Consider the following 13,890-nt stretch of genomic DNA (forward strand, 5'->3'; position numbering starts at 1 on the left):
CAGCAATTGCAGTACTGCGTATTTACGCTAAGGATACAAACATAGTGATCCGAAGAGGCACGTGCACCCGAATGTTTATAGCAGCAATGTCCACAATAACCAAACTATGGAAAGAGCCTAGATGTCCATCAACAGATGAATGAATAAAGAAGCTGTGGTATATATATATATATATAGAATGGAATACTAGGCAGCCACCAAAAGAAATGAAATTTTGCCATTTGTGAAGATGTAGATGGAACTAGAGGGTATTATGCTTAGTGAAATAAACCAATCAGAAAAAGACAACTATCGTATGATCTCCCTGATATGAGAAAGTGGAGATGCAATGTGGGAGGTTTGAGGGTAAGAAAAGAATAAATGAAACAAGATGGGATTGGGAGGGAGACAAACCATAAGAGACTCTTAATCTCACAAAACAAACTGAGGGTTGCCGGGGGGAGAAGGGTAAGGTGGTGGGGTTATGGACATTGGGGAGGGTATGTGCTATGGGGAGTGCTGTGAAGTGTGTAAACCTGGAGATTCACAGACCTGTACCCCTGGGGCTAATAATATGTTTATTAAAAAATTTAAAAATTATAAAACAAACAAACAAAACCCTGTAGTGATCTATTTGAAACATCTATTGCATCAGATAAACAAGAAATAGGGGCACCTGGATGGCTCAGTAGGTTAAGCCTCTGCTTTTGGCTCAGGCCATGAACTCTGGGTCCTGGGATCGAGCCCCGCATTGGGCTCTCTGGTCAACAGGGAGCCTGTTTCCCCTCTCTCTCTGCCTGACTCTCTGCCTACTTGTGCTCTCCCTCCCTCTGTGTCAAATAAATACATAAAATCTTAAAAAAAAAAAAAAGAGAGAGAGAGAAAAGCAAGAAATGAATTTCATTTATTACACATTTGTGTTGGATAAAGATAAAAATTGCTGGAGTTAGTATTTGTAAAACAATTCCAGGAAGGGTTATGAGTGTTTTTTAGAAGAAACTTTATAATTAATGATGATTTTGATTGAATTTGGGTGAGGCAATCACTATTCTTCCAGGAAGCAAGAAGAAGGCCAAGTTAATTAATTCTCAAACTTCTACATAGGAACTGATTTCTTTAGTCAGTTGGAAATCTTAAAATATAGATGAAAGATTCTCCACACTCATCTCACTAATATATAATTTTCCATATTCAGATTAATTAAGAATAAGGTGTGATCTAAGAATCAGTCTTAAGAGCAGAGCAAAACAAAGCTCCCCAGTTGCTTCTGAGGTATAGGGAAGTTTGTCAAACACTGACCTAATTGATCTCCAGGGCCTTCTTACTTTTCCAGAATGTCACACATAATATATACATATATTTCTAATCTCCCTTCTCGGTTTTAATAACAATGTGGCTAAGTCAAACTTATGGCAGATAACATAGGAATTTGCAGTCTTGTATTTCCAGAATATAAAGAGTAAGATATTTCTTGAAGTTATAACTGAAGACCCAAATTAAGGTTCTCTTTTAGTTCAGTTAAGTAAAAATGAGATACATGAGACTTAGAAATAAAAAAAAAAAAAACCCACTGATTGAGTATACTCAGATAGTAGACTAAGTCTAACATGTAATGTGAAGCACTTTTGTAATTAACTACAGTTTTCTCAAAGCTTCTATTAATGGATTGATCAGTTATTAAAATTCTTCAATGATGCTTGTTTGGAATCTGCTGGATCTCAAGTAAGGTACATGGTTTTTGGAAATCAACTTTTCTGAGGATCATTTTCTTAACTTAGCAAACATTTCTTTTTTTAAGTTCAATCTTTCACAGATTTATTATTTGAGTACCTTTTTCTTCTCAGATGCTACATATTTCATTTAATTTATATACATCATTTAATTTAATCCTTATAGCAATAATCCTATGAGGTAAATGTTCTAAACTACAGTTCGCTGATGAGAAAACTGAGACTCTGTAGAATTTGAACAACTTGCCTAAGATTAGTTAGCCAGTGAGTTGCAGGACATGGATTAAAACTCAGTTTATATGAATTAAAATGTCACACTTTTTGTTTTGCATTTTTGTTTTTATTATAATTTTTTAAAAAATATTATTTGAATTCAACTTAATTAACATATTGTATTATTAGTTTCAGAAGTAGAATTTAGTGATGCATCAGTTGCATATAACATCCAATGCTCATTACTTCAAGTGCCCTTTTTTTTTAATTAAATTTATTTATTTTCAGCATAACAGTATTCATTATTTTTTCACCACACCCAGTGCTCCATGCAATCCGTTCCCTCAATAATACCCACCACCTGGTACCCTAACCTCCCACCCCCCTGCCACTTCAAACCCCTCAGATTTTTTTTCAGAATCCATAGTCTCTCATGATTCACCTCCCCTTCCAATTTCCCCCAACTCCCTTCTCCTCTCTAACTCCCCATGTCACACTTTTAACTAATAAAACATTTTGACTTCACATACACAAAAATAGCAACAGAAGCTAAATCAGTTTCACTTCTGACTCTACTGTACTTTGAATTTTATGTAAATTTCTAAATAAAAATGTGACTTCAAATATGGCCATAAGTTCCTTTAGAGAAAATTTTTTTTTGCCAGTTCAGAAATTATAAAAAGTAATGGACCACAGAAATAAAATTTCCTTTATTTCACTTGGATATAATTTTTCTGATATCTAAAAATTATTAATATTTTATCCATGTGCACCTTTGTCTCTTTAATGTTTGATATAAGGATGGATAGTTACTTGAGAAAGCAAACAACAAACAATATTAATTTTTTTTGCTCTATTTGCATAAATATCTTCAGTTTAATTAACAACATAGTTAAGGAAAAAACCACTCTTGTTAGGGAAGTTAATCTTGTATTTCAACCATAATACCTCTGTAAACAGAATAATTTCCATAACTAAGACATTAGCATTTAACAGGAAAAGGAAAAAGTCATGTTGGGGTTCGGCTGCCAACAAGAGTGGATATACCAGAATCAGAGATTAGAGATTCAGAGTAGATGATGTAGGAAGTAGAGGCTGAACAGAGCATTCCTGGAGGAGTTTGATTCATCATGTCACATGACTTTCTTTGAGACAAATGCTCATTCTCCCTTATGAAACAGCAAATCCATGTTTCCTAATATCCATGTTTTGAGAACCAAATTAACTGCATCTTGTGGCGGGAAAGGAAATGACTATGTTTTCACCCACTTTGCCATTCATAATTTAAAAATAATTTTTAGCTGCTTGTTGGCTAATATTTATTATGCTTTTAAGATGTTCTAGTAATTGTAAATATTTCTTTTCACACTCAGTCTCATGTTACCTTCATAGGAGTCCTATAATGTAGGTATTATTAGTATCTTCCATCTGACAGAAGATTTCAAGGCATTGGAAATGCAGATAGTTATTTTAGGTTCTGTTGGATTGAAAGAGGTAAAATTTGGATCCAGTACACGTGATTCCATAGCTTGGAGCAAATGACATAGAATGACTGATGTCATCACTTGTCCCAGACATCCCTTGCCCATCCACATTTCCCATATGACGAGGATACTAAATATATTAGAAGAAATAAGGCTGTTTTGTCAGATTTGTAGTCAAGCACACCTCTCAATGCTTTTTCTTCTACTGAGAACCTCAGGAACCAAATGTTAACAAGGCATTGCATTCTACAGGCTTCATGACCATCCATTCATTTTCTCAGATAGGTCTCAGCTATGAAGAAAGAGCTGAATAGGAATTACTCAGAAGTGAGTGAGTTCATTCTGCTGGGATTCAGAACAGCTCCAGACATACAGATTCTCTTATTCTTACTCTTCTTGCTCATCTACATGGTCATTGTGGTGGGAAATATTAGCATGATAATTGTCATTAAAATAGACTCCAAACTTCATACACCTATGTATTTCTTTCTCAGAAATTTGTCCTATTTAGATCTCTGTTACTCCACAGTCATTGCTCCCAAAACTCTGGCTACTTTCTTGTCAAAGGACAAGAAAATTTCCTACAATGGCTGTGCAACACAGTTCTTTTTCTTCGCTCTCTGTGTTGGGACCGAAGGCTTTCTTCTGGCCATTATGGCATATGATCGCTTCTCAGCCATTTGCTCGCCCCTCCTCTATCCTGTACGTATGTCTCAACAGGCTTGTGCTCGTTTGGTGATTGGCTCCTATATATGTGGAGGCGTTAATTCCATGATACAAACAGGTTTCACCTTCAGTTTGCGTTTCTGTGGAGCAAACCAACTGGACCACTTTTTCTGTGATGTCCCAGCCCTGATCAAGATCTCTTGTGATGACACTTTTGTGAACGAGATTGTGCTGTTCATTCTCTCTGCCCTCATCATCATCACCACCACAACTGTCATTCTGGTTTCCTATGCTTATATTCTATCAACTGTCTTGAAGATCCCCTCCACCCATGGCAGGAGTAAGACTTTCTCCACTTGCAGCTCTCACATCACTGTGGTGAGTTTATTCTATGGTACTGTGTTCTTTATGTATGCCCAGCCTGGGGCCATGTCCTCACCAGAAAAAAGCAAGATTATAGCTGTGTTCTATACTCTTATCATCCCTATGTTAAATCCACTGATTTATAGTCTAAGGAACAGAGAGGTGAAAAATGCTGTGAAAAGAGTATTGTTAAAAAAATTATCTTTTCATTGACACCCAGCCATCTATGAAACTGCAGATAGACTAAAAGCAATATTTTCAAGAATTTTTTATAGAATAGTTTCACCAAAAGCCATCCAAAAGCTTTGAAGATCAAGGTTTGTTTTATTTTTTATAACATCAATAGATTCTTTAGGAAAGACTAAAAACCAATATAGATTTTCATAATCCTACATAATTATTTCATGGTGTGATGTCTAGTTATTATATAGGCTTGTTCTCCATGTTTTATTTACTTAGGTGTATGAAGAATTGCAACTTACAAATATAGTATACTACATTAATACATTCAACTTATTGATATAATATCTACAAATATATGTGAATATGTGTATTTACTTATCCATCTATGTATCAGGAGAAGAAAAAAGCTGAGAGACACATATTATGCTCTTTGTCTTCTCCAAATCATAATCAAGTTTGCCACTGTCCAATCTTTGCAAATGAGAATTCAAGGTGCTATGGTAATGTAAATTGCTGGTTTTGTCTAAATTATACAAAGGAGTGGTACAAAGTATTACACTAATAATATCCTTCATAATATCCTTCCATCATCCAAAAATTAATGATTCCATCAAGAAGCAAAAAGTAAAAAATGAATGAATGAATAAATAAATAAATAAATAAATGTGGTTCCTATAAAACTATTTTGTCGTGGGATCTTATAATAAATGTTTGATAATCTTTCCAGTATCACTCATGTTTATTGGTTTCAATACTGTCTACTTATGTTCTGGGATCATTTTCACAACCCGTATATTGATTGAAAATCCTTATTTTTCTTTAGATTTGAAAAAATATTGGTATGGAGGAACATAAAATCACATCTTAATATAATTTAATTCTTTTGATGTCTGTGGTTTTCCATACTTTGTATTATTAATCCTTAGAACTTCATCTTTTTATGTTCTTTTTAAAAAAGATTTTATTTATTTATTTGAGAGACAGAATATGAGAGAGAGAGAGCACAAGTGGAAGGAAGGACAGAAAGAGAGGGAGAAGTAGACTCCCCACCGAGCAGGGAAGGGAGACTGATATGGGGTTCCATCCCAGGACCCTGGGACTGTGACCTGAACCGAAAGCAGACACTTAACTGACAGAGCCACCCAGGTGTCTCCAGTTTATATTCCTTAATTAAATTTGCCATAGTTTTGACTTCATACTATGAGAATTTTGAGTTTCTGATTGTTAAGATATATTCCAAAATTACAACTCATAAATTTAATACATTTAATTAATATGTTCATTAATTAATAGGTTCATTAATATGATATCTGCATATATACATTTCTGAATTCACATGTGGAATTATTGGTTACTTTATTTTCTGTTTTTTTAATGACACATTTAAAACTTTTACATAATTTTCCAAGTAATTTATTTTTGTTTTCATCATTATATAAATAATTTTTCTGTTTACTTTTAATGTTAAGGATTCTTTAGATGATGTTTCTTATTCTGATGTACTTGACTTATTTAGATGATAACTTTTTATTGTTGTTTAAATGTAGAAAACAATATCTCATAGATGAAAGAGTATTTGAAGAGTAAAAAGTTTATTTTTCACTCTATTTTAGGATTTTAAAAACAGTGAAATCAGAAAAATAACAAAACTTCTGGGCACCTTGATGGCTTGGTCGGTTAAGTATCTGCCCTCAGCTCAGGTCATAATCTCAGGGTTCTGGGATCAAGCCCTGTGTCAGGCTCCCTGCTTAGTGGAGGGTCTGCTTCTCCCTCTTCCTCTGCCTCTTCCCTGTTCATGCTCTCTCTCTCAAATAAATAAATAAAATCTCTTTCTTTTTAAAGAAAAACAACTAAACTTCATTAATCTGTCAAATTACATTTATACAAACTGAATGAACAAACATTTTAAAGGGGAAGATGTTAGATATATTTTCTTTAAAATTAAGAATAGAAAAATTAAGAAATAGACAAATGTCTATTATACCCAAAAAGATGCAGTTCAGCATCTTATTATATCTAGTAAGAGCAATGTGATGATAAATAGAAATTTCAAGTATAAGGGATTAAGTATATGAACTTATATGTTATAATCTATAACTTAAGTTACTTATAACTTAAGTAAATGAACAGTTCATTTACATGACTTTTATTCATTTACATGATTATTTAAAAAGAATGCATGTATGTTTCAAATATGTTCATTTACATGATTATTTATAAAGAAAATATGAAGGAAGTATTTATATAAATGTCTGGATTAATATAAAAAATCAATTTCATGGGGTGCCTGGGTGGCTCAAATGGTTAAGCCTTTGGCTCAGGTTATGATTTTCAGATCCTGGGATTGAGCCCTGCATTGGGCTTTGGCTCATTGGCAAGACTGCTTCTCCCTCTTCCTGTGAACAACTAACATATTTAATAAAAGGCTACACCATTTATATCTGTACCCGAGATTATCAAGGACTTAATATAATTCAGCAAAAGATGTATAAGACCTCAATGTGGAAAATTATAAAATTCCTTGGATTATGCAGTAGAAACATGAACAGACATTTCTGCAAAGAGGACATCCAGATGGCCAACAGACACATGAAAAAGTGCTCCATATCACTCGGCATCAGGGAAATACAAATCAAAACCACAATGAGATATCACCTCACACCAGTCAGAATGGCTAAAATCAACAAGTCAGGAAATGACAGATGCTGGCGAGGATGCAGAGAAAGGGGAACCCTCCTCCACTGTTGGTGGGAATGCAAGGTGGTGCAGCCACTCTGGAAAACAGCATGGAGGTTCCTCAAAATGTTGAAAATAGAACTGCCCTATGACCCAGCAATTGCACTATTGGGTATTTACCCTAAAGATACAAACGTAGTGATCCAAAGGGGCACGTGCACCCGAATGTTTATAGCAGCAATGTCCACAATAGCCAAACTATTGAAAGAACCTAGATGTCCATCAACAGATGAATGGGTCAAGAAGATGTGGTATATATACACAATGGAATACTATGCAGCCATCAAAAGAAATGAAATCTTGCCATTTGTGACAACATGGATGGAAGTAGAGCGTATCATGCTTAGTGAAATAAGTCAAGTGGAGAAAGACAACTATCATATGATCTCCTTGATATGAGGAAGTGGTGATGCAACATGGGGGCTTAAGTGGGTAGGAGAAGAATCAATGAAACAAGATGGGATTGGGAGAGAGACAAACCATAAGTGACTCTTAATCTCACAAAACAAACTGAGGGTTGCTGGGGGGAGGGGGTTTGGGAGAAGGGGGTGGTATTATGGACACTGGGGAGGGTATGTGATTTGGTGAGTGCTGTGAAGTGTGTAAACCTGGTGATTCACAGACCTGTACCCCTGGGGATAAAAATATATGTTTATAAAAAATTAAAAATTAATAAAAAAATTACAAAGAAGAAGAGAAGAGTGATGTCAGCAAGATGATGGAATAAGCCATCCACGTCTCATATTCCTGAAAAATAATTTGTCATCCATCCGACAAAACTGCCTTTGTGGGAGGTATGGGATCCATACCGTAGACTGTGCAGTTCAAGACTGTAGAGAGCTGTTTTGAGATCACTGGCCCACCATCAAGCAGCTTAACTTGTCAACATGGTGCAAGTTACAGTCCTGGAAACAGCTCTAAACCCCTGAAGACTCAAATACAGCCCCTTTGATTTGATCCTGTGGCCAGTACCATATGGCAAGGCACTTAAAAGCAATCATGTCCATCCCTGGGTTGGATAACAAGCATACAAACTTCCATCTTGCCTGTGGACACTGAAATAGGTGGCAAACAAGCTCTAGCCCCTCTCAGCCAGAGTCTGGGAGCTCCTGGAGATAAGCCCATCAAACTGAGTCAGACTGTAGATTCTGAGCAGTCCTGTAACGGGGTTCCAGCCTGTCTCAGCAGCAGTTCTTAAGGTGTCCTGCTGACACAGGGATTAAGCAGGAAACTCTTCTGTCTGCACACCCAAAGATCCAAAAGAGCCATATATTTGACTCCAGGCCCCTACAGCCACAGCGGCCAGCAGTCCCGCAGGTCTGGGGATGCAGCAGGAGATATTACTTGTATATCTGGTGGTAGATTGTGACTGAGGATCTGACTATGGACCTTGAAGCAGATCCTCATCTTAGTACCACCCTCCTGAACAAAGCACTGGAGGCAGTCCCATCTACCCAGAGGCCAGACAAAAAATGTCCACCGGAGCCCCTGGTAATAAGCATGCCAAATACAGACCCCACTACAGACCCAGTGATAGTCTCATATAGGCTCCAATCCAGCACTACTGCAATTCCGGAAATAATTCCATCAGCTCAGGGAACCAAAAGAAGGACTTCACCTGCCAAAACCAGTCCATAAATCCTGGAGGAGAAGTTTGCTCCTTCAAACAAGTGGATACCAATGCAAAGCCACATAGATCATGAAGAATCAGACAAACATGATGACATCAACAAATGAAAGATCTTGTAGCTGACCCCAAAGAAAAGGGGATCTACAATTTGCCTGAAAATTCAAAATAATTATGTTAAAGAAACTCAGTGAAACGCAAGAGAATACAGACAACTAAATAGAATCACAAAAACAATGCATGAACATATTGTTGTGTAGAAAACAGGTTTTCTTCATAATTTTAATATAAACATATCAGCCAATCTAATAAACTTTTTTGGAAGTTTCAATGCAAAGAAAAAAAAATTCAAGGGAAAAAGAAATTTCCAGGGAATAAATGTAGGTTGATCAATTGTGTCTTGGGAGTGTGAATTGTTTCTCATCCGCAGGAAAAGAAAATGAAATTGAGAAAAAAAAATTAATACAAGGGTTTCAATCGTGTAAGAACAGATAAATATAAGTAAAGGGGAAAAAAATTCCAGAGAGTAAATGTAGCCTAGGTCTATTTATTCTGCCTTGGAATTAAGAGTTGTTTCTAATCCATAGAAAAAAAATAATAGAGAAAAAAATTTCAAGATTACAAAAGACTTCAATCATGTAAAAAAAGATAAGTACATGTAAGAGTAGTTTTGCCCATCAAAGGGCACTTTATAAAAAGTAAAGTCATAAAATGCAATGTTAAAGAATATGTTCACAGCCCTCACAACAAATAAGATTATATACTGAGCTCTACACATCTGTAAGATGGTGCAATTAACCAATATTTTTTTTTGTACATTCATTCATTTATTCTTTACCTCTTTTTTTTAATTTTTAATTTTTTATAAACATATATTTTTATCCCCAGGGGTACAGGTCTGTGAATCACCAGGTTTCCATAATCCCACCCCCTTCTCCCAAACCCCCTCCCCCCAGCAACCCTCAGTTTGTTTTGTAAGATTAAGAGTCACTTATGGTTTGTCTCTCTCTCAATCCCATCTTGTTTCATTGATTCTTCTCCTACCCACTTAAGCCCCCATGTTGCATCACCACTTCCTCATATCAGGGAGATCATATGATAGTTGTCTTTCTCTGCTTGACTTATTTCACTAAGCATGATATGCTCTACTTCCATCCATGTTGTCGCAAATGGCAAGATTTCATTTCTTTTGATGGCTGCATAGTATTCCATTGTGTATATATACCACATCTTCTTGACCCATTCACCTGTTGATGGACATCTAGGTTCTTTCCATAGTTTGGCTATTGTGGACATTGCTGCTATAAACATTCGGGTGCACGTGCCCCTTTGGATCACTACGTTTGTATCTTTAGGGTAAATGCCCAGTAGTGCAATTGCTGGGTCATAGGGCAGTTCTATTTTCAACATTTTGAGGAACCTCCATGCTGTTTTCCAGAGTGGCTGCACCAGCTTGCATTCCCACCAACAGTGTAGGAGGGTTCCCCTTTCTCCGCATCCTTACCAGCATCTGTCATTTCCTGACTTGTTTATTTTAGCCATTCTGACTGGTGTGAAGTGATATCTCATTGTGGTTTTGATTTGTATTTCCCTGATGCCGAGTGATATGGAGCACTTTTTCATGTGTCTGTTGGCCATCTGGATGTCCTCTTTGCAGAAATGTCTGTTCATGTCCTCTGCCCATTTCTTGATATTTGCAAACGACATATCAGACAAAGGACTAGTGTCCAGAATCTATAAAGAACTTAGCAAACTCAACACCCAAAGAACCAATATTTTTTTAAAAGATTTTATTTATTTATTTGATAGACAAAGATTATAAGCAGACAGAGAGGCAGGCAGGGAGAGATGAGGAAGCAGGTTCCCTGCTGATCAGAGAGCCCAATGCGGGGCTCGATCCAGGACCCTGGGATTATGACCTGAGCTGAAGGCAGAGGCTTTAACTCACTGTCACACAGACACCCCTGCAATTAATCAATATTAAATGCATACAATATTAGCACACACTTCACAGAAGAACAAATGATATTGAAAATTTATGGATGTTCTATATCAATAGGGTTAGAAAAATGGAAATCAAGATTATAATAAAATTCAATTTTATACCTACTTAATTGGAAAGAAATGAAAAAGTCCTACCATGCCAATGCTAGAGAGCTCATGGTCCACAGCATGCACTCTTTCTTTCTTTCTTTCTTTTTTTTTTTTTAATTTTATTTATTTATCTGACAGACAAGATCACAAGTAGGCAGAGAGGAAGGGAAGCGGGCTCCCCGCCAAGCAGAGAGCCCCAAGCAAGGCTCCATCCCAGGACCCCAGGATCAGGACCTGAGCCGAAAGCAGAGGCTTTAACCCACTGAGCCACCCAGGTGCCCCACAGCATGAATTCTTAACAGGAGAATATTTCCTGTAAAGACCAAACATTGTTTCTTATTTTTTTAAGGTACAATTTTTTTTTTGTATCATATCCTTTATATTTACACATGGAATAAAAATTCTGTTTCTGTAAATATACACACAGTATACAAACAGTTATACAGTATGTTTGTAGTATTAGTATTAACATTTCATGGTTGTGATTATAAAAATGTGCAGAATAGGCTCTTGGGGGTGACAGTGAAAAAATAAGATTGAATCTGTAAATGGTCTACAGGCTATATTTACATTACTTTTGATTGTGTGAATAAGTAAAGATAATTTGGGAAGTTTGTTGTTATCTCCTACAGTGCATTATTTATGTATCTTAAAACAAACTCTTTTTCCAAACAGATACCCAAGAGAAGATCTTACACATGTAGGGGAGAAGATATATGTAAGAATACTGATGACAGTGTAGCTAACAAGATGAAAATTCCAGAAATAAAATGCTCCTTGACAGGAATTTTGATCAATGAAAACTAATGTTTTTGCATACAGAATATTACAAAACAAAGAAATTATAGATATACCCACAACGAGAGTGAATCTGAGCAATAATATATTAAGGATGAAAAGTCAGTCCCAAAACATTATGTACAGAATTTGCTTTTTTAAAAAACTAAAGTCCGTACGTTATTCAGATTTCATTAGTGTTTTTCTTAACATTATTTTTCTTTTCCAGAAACTCTCTTAGAATACCATATTACACTTTATTCTCATGCATCTTTAGCCTCCTCTAAACTGTGACAGTTTTTCAGGCCTTCCTTGTTTTTGATAATCCTGATAGTTTTGAAGAGTACTGACCAGTTATTTTGTAGAACGCCTCTCAGTTGGGGTTGTCTGAAATTTTTGTTATGGCTCGACTGCGGTTGTGAGTTTTTGGAACGATGTCCATACAGGTAAAGTGTCCTTCTCAACACATCACATCAAGGATACATAAGGTGCATACTAACATTACTTAACCCCTGGCAATGTTAACCTTTATCACCTGGCTAAGGTAGTGCTTATCAAGTTTTTCCTCTGTAGTTACTTTTTCTTCCTTTTCGCACAGTTCTCTTTGGAAGCAAATCACTAAGTGTAACTTCCTCTTAAGGAATAGGGAGTTAAGCTTTACTTCCTTGAGGGATGTGCATACATAAATTATATGGAATTCTTTATGTGATACTTTTTAATAAAGGCGACTGAAATTAAAACAATTAAAAAAACATATGTATTTACTCAAATTATGTTAAATATTAGCAACTGAATGATTAACAAAGGAGTCAGAATATTACCTTGGGATGGGAGGATGAAGGTATGAGAGGACAGGGAAATGATTAATGTCTACATGTGGTCTGAAGTTGATAGTGTAGCATGAAACAAGGATTACCATAAATTTCTTTGTACACTTGAAGTTCAAATATATTAAAATTGTAACATAGTATTATTCTGTGTGTGCTTAATTATTTTACCCAGAATCCTATCTGGTACATTATTAATATTTTTGTTTCTTCTTTTTCGTTTGCAGTTTTTTTTTTCTTTCACCTTTGCAACCCTCTCTACTTGCAGTGTTTATTCAGTTCTCTTTCTTCCCACTTTTTTTTTTTAAAGATTTTATTTATTTATTTGACAGCGATAACAAGTAGGCAGAGAGGCAGGCAGAGAGAGAGAGAGAGAGAAGAGGAAGCAGGCTCCCTGCTGAGCAGAAAGCCCGATGTGGGGCTCAATCCCAGGACCCTGAGATCATGACCCAAGCCGAAGGCAGAGGCTTTAACCCACTGAGCCACCCAGGCGTCCCAAGTTTGGTTTGTTTGTTTGTTTTTAAGTTTTATAACTCACAAACATTTTCTCCCAGGTTTCCCAGAAATTTTATATTTTAGGTTTTGCATCTATTTCAATGATGTGTTTTGGGTTAATTTTTGTTTGTGGGGAGAGGTATAATAAATTTCTCTTTTTTTTTGCATATGGATATGCAATTGTTCCAGCACTTTGTTGAAAAGATGATGTCTTTTTCCAACTGAATTGCTTTTGTGTCCTTGCTGAAAAATCAAATAATCATATAGGCATATATCTATTTTTGGACTCTCTTACTTTGGTCTATTTGGATATCTTGATGTTAATTCCATACGGTTTTGGTTTATGATGTATTATAATTGCAACACTAGTATTATAATTATTTAGGCCTCCAACTTGTTCTTTTTCAAGTTGTTTTAGCAATCCTAGTTCCATTGCATTTCTATGTAAAACTTTAGAATAAACTTACCAATAGCTACAAAAAGCTTACTCTGATTTTGATTTATATTGAATTGAATTCAGAGATCAGTTTAAGTATAACGAATCTCTTAATATAACTGATTCTTCCAATGAATCAGTGGAACATCTATAGATCTATAGATCTATAGATAGTGGAACATCTATCCACTTATTTAGGTCTTCTGTAATTTCTCTTGACAATGTTTTCTAGATTTTAGTGAACTGGGCTTATACATTAGTCAGATTTATGACCAAATAT

General features: G+C 35.7%; 1 protein-coding gene across 1 annotated transcript; it reads left to right on the forward strand.

The window, feature by feature from the left end:
* Nucleotides 1-3,700: 3,700 nt before the first annotated feature.
* LOC132020738 (olfactory receptor 9S13-like) lies at nucleotides 3,701-4,648 on the forward strand. The gene has a single exon (XM_059404888.1). It carries the CDS (start codon nucleotides 3,701-3,703, stop codon nucleotides 4,646-4,648), a length of 948 nt encoding a protein of 315 aa, XP_059260871.1.
* The last annotated feature ends 9,242 nt before the right edge of the window (nucleotides 4,649-13,890 follow it).

The sequence above is a fragment of the Mustela nigripes genome, chromosome 6 (assembly GCF_022355385.1).
Source record: "Mustela nigripes isolate SB6536 chromosome 6, MUSNIG.SB6536, whole genome shotgun sequence".
NCBI lineage: Eukaryota > Metazoa > Chordata > Mammalia > Carnivora > Mustelidae > Mustela > Mustela nigripes.